We start from the raw sequence: 18,822 nt of genomic DNA, 5'->3' as shown, positions 1-18,822 counted from the left end.
TCTATTTGCATAGCTCCATTGGCCTTAATCCAGCTCTTTCCAAGACAGGGCACTGACATGCCTTTCTATATAAATAGAATATAAATGCTGAGCCTTGCTCTATTTGCATAGCTCCATTGGCCTTAATCCAGCTCTTTCCAAGATGAAGTATCATCCATTCAAATTATTTTATTATTATGTCTAACAAAACAATCCACGAAAGGGCGTAGTCAAGGGAATTTTCCCACGGTGTCTTCCTTTTTCCTCGTTCCCAGTCCCAAAGGAACTTTAGGAGCCAATGTGACGCATGCGCGTAGCATCGATTCTGCCACATAACCATTATGGCTGCCAAACATTGCCGATGTTTTTGAAATGCTGTGATTTTTTTCCCCTTTTTCTCAAAACCCTGGATGATGTACTCCTTGAAAAGAAAACTACTTATGGACAGATAGAAGCGGAGTTGTTCTGTGAGGAGATGTTTTACTCGGTGCAAGTCGGAGATACGGTTTTTGTCGTCTTGAAACGCTACCAAAATCTTCAACCTATTGGTTCGGGAGCGCAAGGAATGGTCTGGTAGGTTCATCAACAATTTTTTTTATCTCTGTATTCCGGGTTTATCAACTTAATGCTAAGATCTAGCTTTCGCAATACCATTTGTTCTTATTTTTAGCGATTTTTTCTTTAATTCCTATTTTACATGTCCCTAAAATTCATCGTGATCTTTCGACTTTGCCCTTCAAGATAATCAACTTCTCGAGCGAGACGCAAAAATTAATGGTTTACTACTTACAAAACCATTGTACTTTGACGGATTTGATTAGCTTAATAATTGATTTGGATCCTAAAATAATAGTTCATCGATATATTCAGTTTTTACGACCATTTCCCTCTTTTATTTTCTATATTTTATGGGATAAGACTTGACGAAATTCTGCTTGTGAAAACCCAAGGTCAAGAGTGTTCCATTTTAACATAACTAATGGTTGTCGTCAGGTGACGATCACTCACAATCCACCGATCTCTAAAAAATACATATAAATAAACGTATATATGAAGCTTCTATAACTTCAATGACTCTCAATTCAATTTGCATCGTTTTATTTCGTTGTCCAATATTATTTTCTTATCCTAAATGAGCCAAAAAAACAGACAACATCGTACAGTTCGAAAATAATTCCCTTCCATCAAACAATCATGTTTTCAATATTGTAGGATACTGATAACATCTATTTTACGGTAAATTTTGCCTTATTTTTACCGCGATCGCAGACTTTATTTTGCAGACGCCAACATTTTTATTTATAGCAAATGTGATACTATCCCGACATACAATTATTTTGCTGGTTGTCTATTCTTTTATAAAAGGTTTTCATTGTCATTTGCTTGTGGAATTGGAGTGTTCTTCACTAGTATCTTGACATTTATGTTAAAACATTTTTAACCCAAATAAAAACTTGGCCAATAATGTTACTAGAATGGTTGAAATTTTTTGGATATTTTCGATTTTTATTTCTTTTGTGCTAAGAAAAATAAAGGAAGTATTTTCTTAATAAAGTCACTCTTATCGTAATGATCTTTCTAAAGAAAGAAATATTTATTTCTTGATGTTCAAAAATTTTTAAATAGCTTATTTATTATATGTCAAAATTATATGTTATTGTAATTATCACCATTTCACATGGTAGTAAAAAGATATAACTAGCTAAAAACTAGTGTGAGATGCGTCGGTGTTTCTAATGAAACAGTAATGATGAAAAGGTAAATTATACACCGTGAAAAGATGAAAAAACTTACTGACGTTTCGGACGCTAGTCCTTCGTCAGAGTAAAAGAGAAAGAACAAAGAGAAAGAGAAAGACTTCTTTCTCTTTTATTCCGACGAAGGACTAGCGTCCGAAACGTCAGTAAGTTTTTTCATCTTTTCACGGTGTATAATTTACCTTTTCATCATTACTATTTCACATGGTACTTGTTCATACCTGAGGAAAATTGTGAAAAATGTTATACTGACAGTCACACTGACGCAATCATGTGGAAATTTTCTCACTTTCCTCCTTCCCTCCCCTCCCCCCTCCCCCAAAGAAAGTGATCCATAAAGGGAATTTGCTTGGTCTGTAAAATAATAGTCAGCAGAAAAACAGAACTGTTTACTTTCGTTTTACTTGGACTGTTAGTCACAAGTTATACAGCTTTGTTTCACTGGTCAAGTAAAATCACTCCATTGCACTCTTTATAACACTTTTTTGTGACTTTTTTTGACTTTTGACCCTGGACAATTCACTGTATCAAAAAGCTCCATATGCTTAATGCTTATATTTGTAACATATCCTCAACTTTTGGGAGATTTTACATTACAGTGTGACTTCTATAAATGGAGTTACCTTGACAGCAAGAACCAATCAAATTGTAGAATGAAAACAATATATTCCAACTTTGGTTAGTAGAGCCAATCAGAAACCAGCAGAAAACAATAGCTGTTCAAAATATCTTTTTATACCTACAGTGTATGAGAAAATGGTGATGGCTATCATCTAGTTGTTCACACATAACAGTGTCAAATTACCATTCTTGTGCAGTCTAGGTTTCTGATTGGCTTGGCATTGCTTTTGATTTCACTGTCAGACTGACTTCCAGGATCTTTAGTCATATTTTTCCTTTTCATTATTGGTGTCTATTGGACTTTTGAAATCTCTGTCAAAAATTATTGGGGTACAGGTACTTAGGGGACATGGGAAGGTGGACTTCAAAGCTAGATTTTACTGAACTTGAAAGTCTGCCACCAAAATATCTTAATATATAAGCCACTATAATACATTCCCAATAAATTTCTGTCATGACTAGTGTTTGGCTGACTTTTCCTCTATCATGAAACTTGGTTTCGTATAAATGTTTTGCAATTAATTCTTACGTGAATTTATTGTCATTTCAGTGCTGCTATAGACACATTGACAGGTAAAAAGGTTGCGATCAAGAAACTAAGCCGTCCTTTCCAGAATGTTACTCATGCTAAAAGAGCTTACAGAGAACTGGTTCTCATGAAAATGGTCAACCATAAAAATGTATGTAGAAATGAATAATATCTGTAATAGTAATAGTAATAATAAATTAATAAATTAAATATATAAAATGTCACCTGGCAAGTATCCCAACTACTACATTGGTAGAATCTTTAAATATTAATGCAATAATTGTAGTCCCAAGGCAGAGAGGGGTGGGGGGAACTTACCTAATGGAGTATTATTACAGTACACTTTTAATGTGTACTTTCTTACTGTCTTACGCAGATTATTGGGCTTTTGAATGTCTTCACACCAGACAGGAACTTACAAGAATTTAATGACTTGTGAGTGTAATAATGTTGAGCTTTCTATCTGATTTGTTAAAGTCTATGGGAATCCACAGGCAACCCACCATGCACTGCAAGAACTTGAATTTAACATCAGGTTTTCTGTGTCCAGGTATTTAGTGATGGAACTAATGGATGCTAGTTTGTGTCAAGTTATTCAGATGGATTTAGATCATGAAAGACTATCATACCTTCTCTACCAGATGCTTTGTGGAGTTAAGGTATAATGCTATTGAACTTGTGTTTACATTTTCATCTGCTTATTTATAAAACTGTCCTAGACCCTCAGCACTGCGTGTGCCAATATTCATGTGTAGTGTTGGGCCCCCTGTGGTAGGTTGTGGAACCACCACAGGTACCCCATAAATATGTGAATATACATTCACTTGATCTTTATCTTATTGCTCATGAAGTAATGTTGGAAATGTTGTTAATACTTGATATTTGTTTGATGATCTACAGCACCTTCATGATGCAGATATTATACACAGGGTAAGGAGTTTTATACTTAACAAAATAGCCTAATAATTCAAAGATCAAAATAGTCGAGAATACTCAATCTCAATTCAAATGATTAATGCTTAATTAACCTGTGTTTTCAGGATCTCAAACCCAGTAATATAGTCGTCAAATCTGATTGTTCGCTCAAGGTTTGTATTAAAAGATCTAGATATGTTTATTACCAAGTAGGGACATGGTGAGGGGGTGCACAGGGCCCAGTTGTTCAAAGCCCGATTAGTTCTAATCCTGGGTTAACTCTTAATAAGACCTATAGAATTAATCCTGGATTAGCGTTAATCCAGCTTTGAACAACCGGGCCCAGGACTCTACTGTACAGGGCTTAGAATAACAGCCAGACATGGGACAATGTTCAGCCAGAATTGGAACTTTTCTGGTCAAATCTTTGTTTTCCTGGTTATTTTGACCAGTAACGTTGAGCAAGAAATGAGTTATGACAAAGCTAAAACTGTCTATCATCATGAGCGGCAACTTACTGGCCATTATTTTAAGCCCTGCTGTATGTGGTGTTGTACCTCCCTTTATCATTAGCAACATTAACTTTATACTGACATTGAACTTTTATCAGATTTTAGATTTTGGTTTGGCAAGGACAGCAGGATCTGCCTTCATGATGACACCATATGTGGTAACACGGTATTACAGAGCACCTGAGGTTATCCTTGGTATGGGATATAGTGATAATGTGGATGTCTGGTCTATTGGATGTATATTAGCAGAGATGATACGGGGACATGTCATGTTTCCTGGAAGTGATCGTATCCTTTGATTTTCATTATTGTACCTTTTAATTTTAGCATGCATTATTTTGTTGTCCATGTCAGAATTTTAGTAAATTCTGTAGAACTTCAAAGAGTTTGTATCGTTGAAGTTGTACATTCTTTGTCTTCACTGGTACTGCTGGAAATGATTCTGTTATGCAAATGATTCTGTTATACAATAAAGATCTGTGGTGAAATCAGGTATTACATATATTACATTAGATTCTATTAATTTATAAGTCACTTAAGCTATTACATGGACCTACATGTAATAATAATAATAATAATGACTTTAATATAGCGCTTATCCATAGCTGTCCTAAGTGCTTTACAATCAATCAATCAATCAAGTGAGTGTAAGTGATGTAAGTGAAAAGGCTAATTGAATTCAAGAATACTGGGTATAAAGCCTTAATTGGATTTACCTATAGACATTGATCAATGGAATAAAGTTACAGAACAGCTAGGGACTCCATCAGAATCCTTTCTTAATCAGCTACAACCATCGGTAAGGAAAGCATTTAGTATGCATCTTTAATTTGTTAGTAATAGTATTGGATGAACGAAAGATAAATTATTAACCCCCTACCTATCAATGTGATTTTTCATGGAGATAAAGGCACACTCTTTAACCAATCATAAATTATCTTTTGATTTTCCCCTATTAAGGTTCGAATGTATTGCACCAGAAGACCTAGACAGCCTGGTTATTCCTGTGAAACTCTCTTCCCTGATGAACTATTCCCCCCTGGAAATAAACTTAAAGGTAAAAATATTGACGTGTAGATTCTTACTACATTGAAATGATACTGACATCTTATTGGTTGTAAACTCAATGCATTTGCAGAGAGAAATAAGAATTTTTTTTTGTTTATTTTAGCTGCTCAATGCCGAGATTTACTATCCAAGATGCTTGTTATTGACCCAGCAAAGAGAATCAATGTTGTTGATGCAATGAATCACCCTTATGTAAATGTCTGGTATGATGCAAGTGAAGTCGAATGTGTAAGTTCTTTTAACAGGTTTCATTAGTAAGGTGTATCTTATCAATATTATTGATATCATTAGATGAACAAAGGGTCAACTTGATTCATTCTATCCAAAAGGTCCATAAAAAATACCAAATGAACTTCTCAGATGTATACCTTCCCCTCTCCAGAAAAAATTTGCAGTAACAAATTTGACCCACACATGATAATATGCTAAGTCGATAGTTTCAAAAAACTCCTTAGAGCCATGTACCATTTGTTGGAAGTCAAAGTTAATTTCCCATTTTTTCCTTACCATTAGCAAATGAATTTCTGACCAGATGGATTGGCTTAAATGCCGAGAACCCCACTACTTCATTAAACCAACCAACCAGTTCCCCATTTTGACCACTTTGTCATAATCTGAAATTCCACAGCCTGTTACCAAGAAGTATGATCACTCAATAGATGCACAAGAACACACTGTAGAAGAATGGAAAAGTAAGACTGTCTTGTCATTAAAAGAGTACAACATGTACAAACAAACATTATTACCGCAGTACAAATTTATAGTCTATATACACCTATTTCAAAAATCGTTGTCGCACCAAGAGCCTCAAGTAACAAGCCAAGGCTCCAGAGAACGTCAGTACTTTTAATTATAATTGATTTATTCATGGTTCATGCAAGTGGCTATAGCTCTACACTAATTATCATCTCAAGCAGCCTTGCTTGGAGCAATTTGTGAAGTCAATAAATGAAATGCACCATGAATAAACTAATCACAGATAAAAGTACCAGTGTTCTCTGCAGTCTTAGCTTGTTGCTTGAGGCTTTTGGTGTGACAACAATTTCTGAAATAGGTGTATATATTCTCATATACATGGTAAGGTGTCAGTCAGTAAGTGGTCAATAATTTAACAGTAAGATATAAGTAGTCGGTAAGTGGTTGACAAGTCACTTAACAACACCTTCCCAACAGTGCATTTTGATCACAACAACGGCTAATTCACAAAGGTTATTTTGCAAATCTTTCATTAAAACCCTGAATTACAGTACTTTTTCTCTTATTTCTTCTGTAGAATTAATATATCAACAAGTATTATCATATGACAGTAGTCAACATGATACCATACCCATGGAGGGCAATGGTGACGTGACTCAGTCAAACTCTACTTCTAGTATATCATCAAGTGGTAGGTAAAGTTCAAATATACCAAAGACTGCATTATAGTATGGACCATAGTTTTTACAGAAGTAAGAAACTAATGATAGGGTGATTTTATTGAACACATGAAAAAAATAGTATGCATGATAGTTAGTAGTAGACTCTAAACCCATTGCTTTCTTTTGTTTTTTTATCCACTAGTAATAACTAAATATTAGCAGTTTTTCTTTCACGGGTTGAGTAAAATCACTCTACACACTGAAACATATCAGCTGTGTTGGATGAATAGTAATCTTGAAGGCACACTGATATTAGTTCTACTGTACAAAATAATATAATAAGTAGGGCTAGAAGTAATCGCCAGTCATCAGACAGACAATGTCCAGCGAGAATCCGAACTAAGGTTTGGTCAAATGTTTTCCTTGGTGGTCATTTTGACATTAACGTTAACTAAGCCAGAAATGAGGCGTTACCTAACTTGGCCAGTCATCCAGATTCATTCATGTTCAGTGTTTCAGTATGATATGGTCACAGGTTGCCTTTTGTCACACTGTTTATCATACAGCATCCTGAGTCCAAACACTGGATTTCAGAAAATTATTTGGTAAAGGTTTCAGCAAAATCATTGTCTATCCAGCTGTGAATATCAGTGTACTACTTTAGAATAAGATATGCTGCAGTAGATCCCTTGAAACAATGTTCAGAATAATTATTGTTCTTAATCTGGGCATCAAAACGAAAGAATTCCCTTGTCTTGTAGTGATTGAAATCTTTTTAACATTTATTTTTGTCTTGTTTTGACACCGACATAAATAGGGTTTTTGTTTTAGGGGTAAATAGGGATAAGCACTTCAGCTTTGACAAATAATTGTTAAATGTAGTAATTCGATATTAATGTAAAATCTAAGCAGAAAAACAACTTTTATCCAAATCAGGTAAGCAAGGTCACTGGTTTTATACCATATTTTCAGGAATCCTAGACTTGACAGGACATTTTGCATCTCAATAGGTTAGCACTCATTCACAAAGACTGAAAGGACCTTTAGGTGTCAATAGAACAAATCTATGTACTGGTCACTGACTGGTTCTATTGTCTTATATCCAATAAGTCCTTTCGTCTGATGTAAATGCGTGCTAACCGCATCTCAAAAGGTTGCTATTCAATAAATTTCATTTCTCAAGAGAGTATTCTATTTTTTGTCTTGCAAATGAGCTCCTATCATGGTCTTTCCAGCCTCTTTGTTATTCTATGAAATAAGAATTCATTCTTATGTTTTTCCATTTCATATCACTTGTCATTCCCTTGAAGAGGCACGCATAAATGTGCGGTCACAACTCAAAAGATCTCGTACTCAAGGAAATGACATGAGTTTTGAAATGGGAAATACTAAAAAACTAAACTAAAAAGATCTTTTCAAAAATTTTGTAAGGGAAACAAACTCATTTTCCAAACGAAATCAGTAGCTGCACTGACAATAGGTCTCCTTGGCTCAGGCGTGTTCGGTTACGTATGTTTTCCCTTTTCACACCACATGTCATTCCCTAGAGAATCATTTCTTTGTTTAATGGTTTTGCTCAGTTTCACATAAGAAGACAGTCAAAATGAATATAGATGCAACTCAAACAAAAAATCTGATGCTCAAGAGAATGACATGTGGTCTGCAATGGGAAAACATTAAGCCTGTCCCGAGGAGGTCTATTCTAAATAAACTTAGCATTTATTCAAATTAACTCTCACTTTAAACAATAAATCCATACAGATTCCTTATAACAACATGTGCTAAACTAACTTAACACAGGAGGCAAGCATAACATAATAAGAATTTAAAATAAATTGTGATTAACCCTTTAAATTTTCTTAAAACTGTAAAATTATCATATACATTTTTTTGAAATTTTCTTAATTTTTGTATTTAAGATAATTTCCATCCAGAAATCTTTTTTGTTCTGTTCTTTTTTGATTATAATAATCAAAACTGTAAACTGACATTTTAAAACTAAGTTGTTGTTGCCACTTGGTGTGTAAATCCCCAGGGTCTGAAGCCAACATAAAGAAACAAAGTAAACGTAAAAAGAGAGACACACCAGGGACTTCCAATATTAGTGCCAGGTTAGTAGCCCCTCCCCTCCCCCCTCAAATTTGTCAGGACTTAACAAATATTCACTCTTCTTTGTAATAGACCTTTACTGAATTTGCTTGTCAATGAGTGACCATGAAAAAATGGTTGCAAGTCGTCCAAAGTTGGACTTAAACTACTGTTAGTTAATGTATGATAAACACTTCAAGTCCAACCTGGACTTGCAGCCAATTGTTTTGTGGTCACTCAAGCAAATAGAAAAGAGACTCCCTTGCACACTTTCTTTTGTTCAGTTGATTAGCACCAATTGTCTTGCCATTCTCATGACGAAATACAAATTTGAATAAGAAAGGAAGAAGTAGTAAAATGATGCCATGTGCAAATGCCCCATGTAGAAAAGGTCTATAATTGTGGATTCATTTACCAGTATTGACCTAGTACAGAGTCTGTGTACAAAGTTCTGATAGACTTTCTTTGACTTTAATGGACAATGTCTATTGTACTCCACTCTATTACTAAATGATTGTGCAAGGAGTCAAAAAATAAAAAAATTAAAATTTTCTAAAATATATATTCCAATACTATTTATCTTCAAAATGTTCCCAGCTCTAGAAGCCTCTAGGGAGGGGCAGAAAAAGAAACTACTATGTAAGCTCCTCAAAGCCCTTTCCTCCTCTCCTTGACACAATAGTAACTTGTTTGTTGTTCTAAGGTTTAAACAAACTCCAAGGAAGAGTGAATCCCCTTCAATTATGTGAGTCCTCTCAGGGGACCATCAGAAATAAACCATCTGCTTTTCACCAACATTGAAAAAAAATTGGAGAAGACCCTGACGTTTACCTTCAATAAAAATAACTGAATGTGGCAAAAACTAGCCAAATTATATAATGAATTTATAAAATGATACACAAATTTTCTATAAATTATTTTGTCAATAAATAACTAAATGCCATAATGTGCCTCCTGACACATTATTCACACTTATTTTCTTTTTGCTTCTCTTCCATATTTTATTTTTATTACCTAACTTTCTAATTATATCAGATACGCTAAACTATTTGAGGCTTTATTGTTGAATTTTAAAACAAGCGCTTGATACCTATTTTACAGTGCTTCTCAATCACTTGCATGAAATTGTACAATTTGCCGTCGTAACGAAGTACAGTAGGTTTTGGTGGACGTCAATCAATGCATTTCCATGACATTCCATAGGCACGTGCCCTTAAAAGCTTTGTGTTTTCCGACAATGCTTGGAACCACTTTGATTGGCCTCCACCAAAACTTTATTATGTCTCGAAAAATCATTTTACGATTTTGCACGTGATTGAAATGCGCTGAAAAATTAAATTTACTAACACCTACGCTCTAATGGGTCTCATGTAAAAAATACTAACTTCCCCTTTTTGAAATTCAAAGTAATCTGTTGATGACCCTGTGCTCTCTAGTGCATAGCATTGTGGGAATGAATTTGAGAAGGCGGAGCTAATTCTGATCTCATCCCATAATCTTATGCAGATTAGCTTAGAAAAGGTTTTTCCTTACATGGGAAGGTCAAGAAAATATGATGCATTTGTCAATCTTGCACTTAAAACAAATTTCAACATGAATGCTCTTACACCAACAACACATACAGCATACTGTATGCATCCACAAATAAAGATCACTCACAAGTCCTTCATTATTAGTTTATAAGCACTGTGATTTTCATAACTCATAATGGAAGCAGCTTACTCATATCCCACAGCTTTATCCCCTCTTTGTGTCGTCATATGACACTTTAGTTTACCTTGAAAAAAATTTATGGTAAAAGAATACCAGACTGAGGCAACATCCCATGACAACACTGGGTCACTATTATCAGTTTGTCTGAGTAGATCTCTTATGACTGTGGGGTGATTGAGGTGTGGTCACTCTAATGGCAAAGAAGTAAACCAATCACAATGTGCAAGGTTACTGTTTATCCAACCATATAGGGCTCAGACATGGTACCGTCATGGCTATGGCATGTTGTGTACCATCTTAGTCAAAGGAAATCTGCCGTCTTATAGTTTGATGATTCTAAACTCTACATAATAATAATTATAATAATGGTTTAATTTATTCTACCTTGTTAGTATATTGTAGTCTTTGTTCATGTATTCCGATCTTCATTGGTTTGTTGTCTTGGTTTTACAGACACCTGTGTTGACCACTTCAGTGGGTGTTTGAACTTGATCCATAGCCCAAAAATGACCCAAGTACAAGACCTTGGTTTCAACACTTGCTAAAAACGTTTTATTTTTATTCTCAGAATCAGACAGATGATCAAGGGTGATGATTGATTCGTAACTCCTTGAAGACTCAATCCAATATTAAACACTGCGCAACACAAGACCAACCCAAGAATATCCTCTACTGGTTTGGCAACAATTTCATCAATGCCTATATATGTCACCGTTACTTCAGAACTGTTTAAACTTGAAGAACATCTTAGGAAGATTGTTTGGAACCATTGAGAAAGAATAATATTGCAAGGTGAAATAGTTTTATACATAAAAAGAATGAAAAGCTACTTAGCTAAGAGTTAAGTATTCTTGTCGAATGTAGAGAGTGAGAGTTGTACAACGGCGACTGTCATAAAGAACTAATACTAGATGAGGTACACAGATCAACTTAATCATAACTATTAAACTAGTTAAGCCCTGGTTTGTTTTTTTTTTAACCCAATAGACTCTTTTCTCAACACTGTGCATGCTTATGAATGAGGAAAAGAATCTTCAAAACTCTGTAATAATGACTAACAACGTTGAATTTTATCAAAGCAGAAACAACCTCTTTGTGGATGAATGTGCATGCACGAGAAAAGGGTCTATTTATCCAATCATATATTGCAGATGCAATTCAGTAAAAATTGGATGAGATTCATTAATCATGGGTTTTGATTGGTTTGAAGAGAGGTTCACTGTTTAGTAGTTTCCTCATCGTACTGTACTCTGTCAACTTTGATTACTGTAGTTGGTGATTTTTTAAACCATTGATAGTAAGAATGGTTTTACTTAAACCTTGAACTGTTAGTAAGACTAAATAGAAGTTAGTGGATCTTATTTCCATGTCAGCTTGACTATCACACTGATTTATAAATAAGTTAGTTTTTATTTCATGAATAAGTACAATCACTAAGTTTGCTTCACCAAATTTCAAAACCAAACTATCGCAGGAGGATGTAGAAAACTAAAGAACTTCATACTTAGCTTTAAATGCTTCGTGACATTTCAATGTCTGTTTGTCTGTCTGTCTGTTTATGTCCAGGCATGCCTGTCTGTTTGTCCGTCTGTCTGTTTATGTCTGTATGCCTGTCTGTCTTGTCTGTATGCCTGTCTGTTTGTCTGTCTGTCTGTCTGTTTATGTCTGTATGCCTGTCTACCATTATTATTTTCCGTCTGTCTGTTTGTCTGTGTATTGGTCTATTTTCATGTTTGCAAATGTTTATCCATCAATGCCTGTCTCTTTTTGTTCATCTGCTTCAATGTCTGTCTGTCTTTATGTTGCATGTCTGTCTGTCTGTCTCTCGTTGTTTTTCAACAAAAGGGGTTCAGATAAGATAAGGGTCAACAGCCTGAACACCACTTCAAACAGTTCCAAAGAACATAAAAAAATTGATACAAAAATTTGTTTTGGATATGTTGTCTTGACAACCACTGATTCGCACTTGCAAAGGATGTTGGGTGATTGTAAGCCTTTGTAAAAACAATGCCATTAAACAGAAAGAGAATATATTATTATTATTAAAATTAATTTCATAGTTATATTTTTCATTGTCACTACTAGTTACTACAATAATTTATGAGCCATTTCGTTAAAGAAAAGCATCCTGGGTCTAAGTAATAAGTAAACCACGGAAGTCCTAAGCACAAGTCTGATATTTTATGCTATTATTAAGTGCAAAAACTATAACCATCAAAAAGAACTACATTATATAACTAGTACACTTAATGGTAACAACTTGCACTCATGAAACAATAGGATAGAACGCTATTTTGTACTATTTGGGACAAGATATATTTAGTGCTAAGTATTTCATGATTGCATTAATTTGAGCAATTGCTGCAAACCCTTTTAATTGCCTCAGTTCTCTGAAGGGGGAGGGGTGAACAATATTATAGTGGTAGCTCACCCTTTATACCACCTCATCTGGGAGTTGACAGGGTTCACCCAGTCATGGAAAGCCGTGAAGTTGAAGATTTTTGCCAAATTTAATTTTAAATGGCAGTTGATGATTATTTAAGAATATGTAGTTCTAGAAAATATCCATACCTGATCCACAGAGGAAATTGGAAATTATGGAGGGGAAAGGTTTAAGGGAAAGAACAACATTACTGAGTTTGTATGGAAGAAAATTGGAAATGCCAGGGGTTAGAGGGGTCCTTTTACACATTCCCTCCGTGGTGGGGGTGGGGATATTTTCTGGAACTGCACAATGAAACACTTTGTAACTGCATTGCAGTTTGATTTTTTTAGGTTATTTAATTGAATGGAAAGTGGTGGAATGATATTTGTTCTGTGTGAACCCTTGGGAGAAGTAACATTAGAATAGCCCTACCTTAACATCTCAACCCCTTATGGGGGGAGGGGTCAGCAGTAGTTGCACCCCCAGCTAAATATTTTCTTAATGATCAAGATTTAGTTTCTAGCAGTTATACTTACCTATTTAATTGCTAACCAAAGAAAATGATTAAACTTCTTTTTTTTAGTAGAACAGTCACTTGATTTCAATTTTTTATTGCTTTAAGTCTTGGTGTTTCTTATGAAAGTGCTGTGTCAAGTAATTTATATCTTGGGCTTTCTGTGGTGACTAAATACATTAATATATCTGTGATTTTTCTTGGCCCATGAAACAAAGCTGTATAACAAGTGACTAACAGTCAAAGTAAAACAAAAGAAAATAATGGAATAAGTGTCTGCTACTAATAATACCTGTATTGATTTGACTATTCTTTCGCGGGCAAAGCAAATTCACTCTTATTCTAGCTATTGTCCTACGATTTGGCTAACAAGTAGGCTCTGGGTACGAGATCATACAGATATGGGCTCAGTCTGATCCAGCTCCCTAACAGTAAACACGAGCAGAGTGGAGCTGGACAGACCAATAATTTACATGTTTTAGAATGCAAATAATTGCAAGTTTTTGTTCCATACTTGGCTATGTTTTAATAGCATTTCCAGCAATATATCGTAAGATACAGAAATAAAACCATTTTGCTTATGACAGGAGTGCAGCTTATTTACAAGTCTATAAATTAGTTCAAGTATGTTAAAGCCTGGGTTGAAGGCTGTTTATGGCTAGAACCATTTTTTTATCTATTTTGCTGTCATCTTTTGCTCAACCTTTGCCAAGATTGGGCACTTATCTCTATGGGGTATAAGGATCTGTCCTAACACCTGAACTACCATTGCACATTTAGGGGATATTTGCTTATGTTTAATTAAATAAGCAGGTCACATAACATATTTTGCATAATATCTCCTAACTGAGCAATGGTAGTTCAGGAGTTAGGGCAGATTCATATACATCTGAGGAGAAGTGAAAATATGCAATTACATTTTATGTACAGATGATAACCATCACCCCCATCTTAATTCAAGGCTTTGACGTGAGGATCAAGGTCATGTGACTGCCTTAGCTCAAACATTTTCATCCTAGTATCATAAAGTTATGTGGTCATGCCAACAAAAACAATAAAAAGGTTCTAGCCATTACTGGCTTCAACTAAGGCCTTAACATACTCGAGAATGGTAACCAAGCTTCGAGACTTCTCTTGAACCAGTGCTTCTCAGTCTTAAGTGACCAGGAAGCACTGGAAGCGTCTGATTCATTGCAAATAATATTCTATGTTTTATAGGGTAATATGACAGCTGATTGTCACAACACGCTACAACACTAAAACTCTTCAAAGTGGTAAAATGCGCATTGAGGCTTCTCTCGAACCAGTGCTTCTCGGTCTTAAGTGACCAGGAAGCACTTGAAGCGTCTGATTTATTGCAAATAATATTCTATGTTTTATAGGGTAATATGACAGCTGATTGTCACAACACGCTACAACACTAAAACTCTTCAAAGTGGTAAAATGCGCATGCGCACTGTCAACCAAATACGTACTACCACTGGAAGTAACTACTCTACCCCAGACCTTGTTATTCTTACTGGGCGTGGTCGACAGAATGGCATTCACCAATGTACGCAGTAAGAATAATGGGATACTGGGGGGTGGAGGGTGGGGATTGACGTTGTCGAACGACCAATTCAATCCTTACGCCAACGTAAAGAAATGAATAAAAATTATGCATTCTCACTACTACAACAAAAACGAGTAAAGAACGCTTAGGCACTGGCACGTACTACAAGAAGTATAAAAAGCTGCAATACGTATGAAGTTAAAGATGAACACAGCATCAGAGTACTCTCAATAGATTTCCATGACAACAGGCTCGTCAAGAGGTCAGAGTTACGTTACTCACACGTTATTGGCGGGTAGGAAATTAGATAAGTCAGCCTCTTGAATACAAGTACTGAAATAAAAAGAAAACAAACTTATTCGGCGGCCATGCATTTCATATCATGGGTGCGCGAAAATTTTGCTATAGGTATTTTGGAAGGTTCTATTGAATAGCATTCAAAAACGTACGTGGCTCTAAGAAGTCCGCTCTTTATCGCAAAAAATTATGACGGTGGTTCTTGAACCTTCCATAGATCATAAGAAGATCCATGAATCTTCCAATAAGACATGCAAGAAGTTGCAAGTGCGCGCGCGCCAAGAAAGGCTAAGCGCGTGCGTCTTATGACGTCATTAATTAATATATCGATGGATAGAGTCACAGAATTCAAGTCTCAGACGAGAATTGAATGATAATGGTTAAGAAGAAAGAGATATGAATGACCAGGGTAACGAGAAGGTTGGGGTAACTGAGAGGAACACAGGGGAAAATGAAATTAAGCATAAAGATGATAGCACATTGGAAATATGTGAACGAAAAGAAAGACAAGACAAGAAAAAGACCTCACCACCCGATGATCTATCGCCACCCATGAAGGCACTGCCAGACACCGTTCTACTCAAAGTCTTCTCCTATTTACCCGAAGAACAAGTTTGCAAGGTGGCAAGTGTGTGCGAAGCTTGGAAACGCGTAGCTTATGACAGCTCGTTATGGGAGAGCGTAGATCTACGGCGTTTCCATACTACACTAGACGAGATCCGACTCACTCGACTAATACGATCGCGTATGATCCCGCTCTTACAGAAACTGAACCTCGGTGGATTGAGCCTGTCACCTAGAGTCTTTCAGATTCTCACTAAGGACTGTCCGAAGCTCAAGGTACTCTGCTTGGAATCAGTGACGTTCCTTGAAAATTTCAACGCCACCGAGAACTGCTTTCCCAATGGACTATCGACTTTAGATCTGCGCCACAGCTCAGGGGATGAGAGCGCGTTTCAGGTAATCGCACAAAACGTGCGACAAGTGGAGAATCTTGGACTGAGTGATCATTGTATTACGAGCTTGATCGTATCTAACGATTTAGATGCGGTGTTTCCACGACTGTCAAACGTAAGAGTCCTCGAATTCAGTTACTGTGTTGCACTTACTGATACGATGATAAGTGACATAGCACTTTACAGCAAATCACTTCGCTCTCTTTGCCTCAGAAGGTGCAACACATTTCAGGGCGCTTCTCTTGCACTTTTGATCGCGTCGTGTCCTCTCCTAACATCACTAGTTCTTGATGGCACTTGTGTGAATGACAGCGCGCTAAGAGCTGTAGATTGGGAGAATTCGGCGCTGACGGAAGTCGACCTGTCTTGGTGCCGACATTTAAGTTCCGAGGGGCTTAAAGCAATGTTACCTCACTTATCAAAGCTACGCTATTTAAGACTTTGTTGTGTTGGCTATGGTCATGCTGTAACTGACGACCTACTCTATGTCATGTCCGCAACAAGAAACCAAACCCTTGAGATTTTAGACATGAGTTACAGTGGCTCGGTTACCGACACGGCTCTGGGATACTTTGCTATCGAACACGAAGCATTGCTCTATCTTCGAATGCATCACTGTAGATTGATCACACCGAAGATCATGGACCTTATTCCTCAAGACTCGCAAGTTTTCATAGTTGCGAACTTTCCTATCGACAACGAAGGGATGGTGCTGAATAGTGAACTGCTTAACAGATATACATACTGGCCAACGCCAATATACATGAGGGACTGGAGTCTTGATCAACGGATGGGATGGCGATAGTTAATCACTGACCTGGGACTTCTTGTTCTTAGAGATAGTTCAATGAACTATACTAAATGGTGTGTACTGAAAAGCATGACTATCGAAACTGGATATGTATAGATTTTAGGTGTGAGTAGGTACTGATGCGGTGCGCATTGCGCGCACGAGAAGGATAAGGAATCAAAGATGCCTGGCAGCTCTTGTGACAGAATTTTGAAGTTTGCTTGGAACTTCTCAATCGGTTGTGACTGACATAAGAATCCTTCAAATGTATCTAAATGGTGCATTTGATGTTATATATCAAACTATGGGACAAATAGAATCTCAAGAGACAAACGCTTGTGCATGGAATGGCATCCATGATTTTTTTGTTAATACAAGAAATTTAGCTTTTGAGATTGAATTTCATAATGTCGTCTTTTCTCTTTGTTTTCGTTTGTTTTCGCTTTCATTTTTATTTTTATCTCTTCTTTTTTTTACTCACCAAGTAATTATAGCCCTTCTTTCCACCATCATAATGACATTAAAACTAATCTATAGACTTCTTGCATGTGACGTCAATGCAGCTCAATTTGGAGGACAAAACAAAAGAATTTCAATCTCCTGAGAATTGGAAACCTATTGTTATGTCCTCCAAATTGAGCTGCATTCCGACGTGCTGCTTGCAAGGAGTCTATAATTAATGGGCAATCAAAACACAATACATACATTTTGTCATCCACGACGAGGTCTGTGAGACGCTACACGCTGATACGCTCGCGATGTCCAAGAAAACAATCCAGCAATCCCAGCCTGAAAGCATTGATAGATTCTGCGTTGAATATTATGACAGTATAGCTTGCTGTTCTAATTCTATCACAGTAAGATGGCTTGCTTTCTCGACCAATCACATTAGCCTCTCAAGAGGTCCAATCAAAATAACACGCCTTTCTAACACTGCACAGAGAGCCAAAAACTCTAAAACTCTCTGCTTGAATGGATCAAAAAGTATAAAAGCAAACACTAGATTTGTATAGAAATGTGTTACTTACTCGTACAGTAGCCATAAATCCCCTGGACCTCCCCCCTGATCCTCCGCTTCCTCCTTCGGCATCAGTCCTTGTTTTTGCTCCCTGTGTAAATAATGGCATTTTTTGACGACCTTATTGTCACAATATTCACTTCTCACTTTCACATAAATCTCTTTCTTTTTTTTCTTTCTGTCGCGCGCATGCCCGTCACTGCTATATATAGGTTTTGCACCATCACGTGCCGGCGCCATAATACAGCTTGTACTGCCTGTGGTTAGATGGCAGGACAATAAAATTCCTTTGCTCTTGGGAATTGAATTCTTTCTCGTAAAACGATTGTATTGATCCTGCCATCTAACATGGCTGCCGTCACGTGATGGTGCAAAACCTCTATTGGAATTGGCCTATCCAATTTTGCGCGGGACATTTGTAACGAGTATAGAACGTGATTTGAATCATAGGGCTATTTGAAGGAACGCCATCATTTTTTCAATTTGGAGGAAAGTTTAGCCAACTGTAAAAGGGGAAAAGACAAACGGTGTCCCCTGGAACAGGCCCATAGTGTAAACTATACCTACCTTGGCTTTTGCAAGCTTCGATCCTGCTTCAGTAGAGCCCTTATCTCCCCAGTCGACCTATTTAAGTAAAAAACAGTGTTGAAATGGAACTTGACGCCTGATGGCGCGCATTAGGATGTGGTCTTGATTTCTATACGTTTCAATTAGAAATATTTTATACGGT

The 18,822-nt window shown here is 36.5% G+C and overlaps 3 protein-coding genes across 4 annotated transcripts in view; 2 read left to right on the top strand and 1 right to left on the bottom strand.

The window, feature by feature from the left end:
* Nucleotides 1–299: 299 nt before the first annotated feature.
* LOC116298847 (stress-activated protein kinase JNK) lies at nt 300–13,555 on the top strand. Of its 2 annotated transcripts, XM_031707421.2 has the most exons (14): nt 300–552; nt 2,908–3,037; nt 3,263–3,321; nt 3,437–3,545; nt 3,787–3,816; nt 3,927–3,974; nt 4,412–4,601; nt 5,036–5,112; nt 5,274–5,370; nt 5,485–5,609; nt 6,010–6,073; nt 6,655–6,768; nt 8,775–8,850; nt 11,109–13,555. In XM_031707421.2, exons 1-14 carry the CDS (start codon nt 341–343, stop codon nt 11,137–11,139), a joined length of 1,362 nt encoding a protein of 453 aa, XP_031563281.1. In that variant the 5' UTR covers nt 300–340; the 3' UTR covers nt 11,140–13,555. The 2 variants fall into 2 exon arrangements, with proteins under 2 accessions (XP_031563281.1, XP_031563290.1); XM_031707430.2 differs by lacking the exon at nt 8,775–8,850 and having other exon boundaries at nt 301–552.
* The window catches only part of LOC116298837 (anthrax toxin receptor 2), an 18,594-nt gene continuing 12,987 nt past the window's right edge, over nt 13,216–18,822 (bottom strand). The window contains exons 16-19 of the mRNA XM_031707410.2: nt 18,660–18,716; nt 18,103–18,183; nt 17,780–17,863; nt 13,216–15,364 (exon numbers count right to left, since the gene is read on the bottom strand). Coding sequence (XP_031563270.1) covers nt 17,786–17,863; nt 18,103–18,183; nt 18,660–18,716 — 216 coding nt within the window. The 3' untranslated portion in view covers nt 13,216–15,364; nt 17,780–17,785. The remainder of the gene's footprint in view (nt 15,365–17,779; nt 17,864–18,102; nt 18,184–18,659; nt 18,717–18,822) is intronic.
* On the top strand, nt 15,725–17,089 carry LOC116298863 (F-box/LRR-repeat protein 12-like). The gene has a single exon (XM_031707441.1). The coding sequence runs from the start codon at nt 15,725–15,727 to the stop codon at nt 17,087–17,089; it is 1,365 nt and encodes a 454-aa protein (XP_031563301.1).

This window comes from Actinia tenebrosa, unplaced genomic scaffold, assembly GCF_029948245.1.
Source record: "Actinia tenebrosa isolate PJP-AT-01 unplaced genomic scaffold, QUT_ActTen_1.0 PGA_scaffold0__85_contigs__length_37466705, whole genome shotgun sequence".
NCBI lineage: Eukaryota > Metazoa > Cnidaria > Anthozoa > Actiniaria > Actiniidae > Actinia > Actinia tenebrosa.
This window is presented reverse-complemented; position numbering and strand designations above follow the sequence as displayed.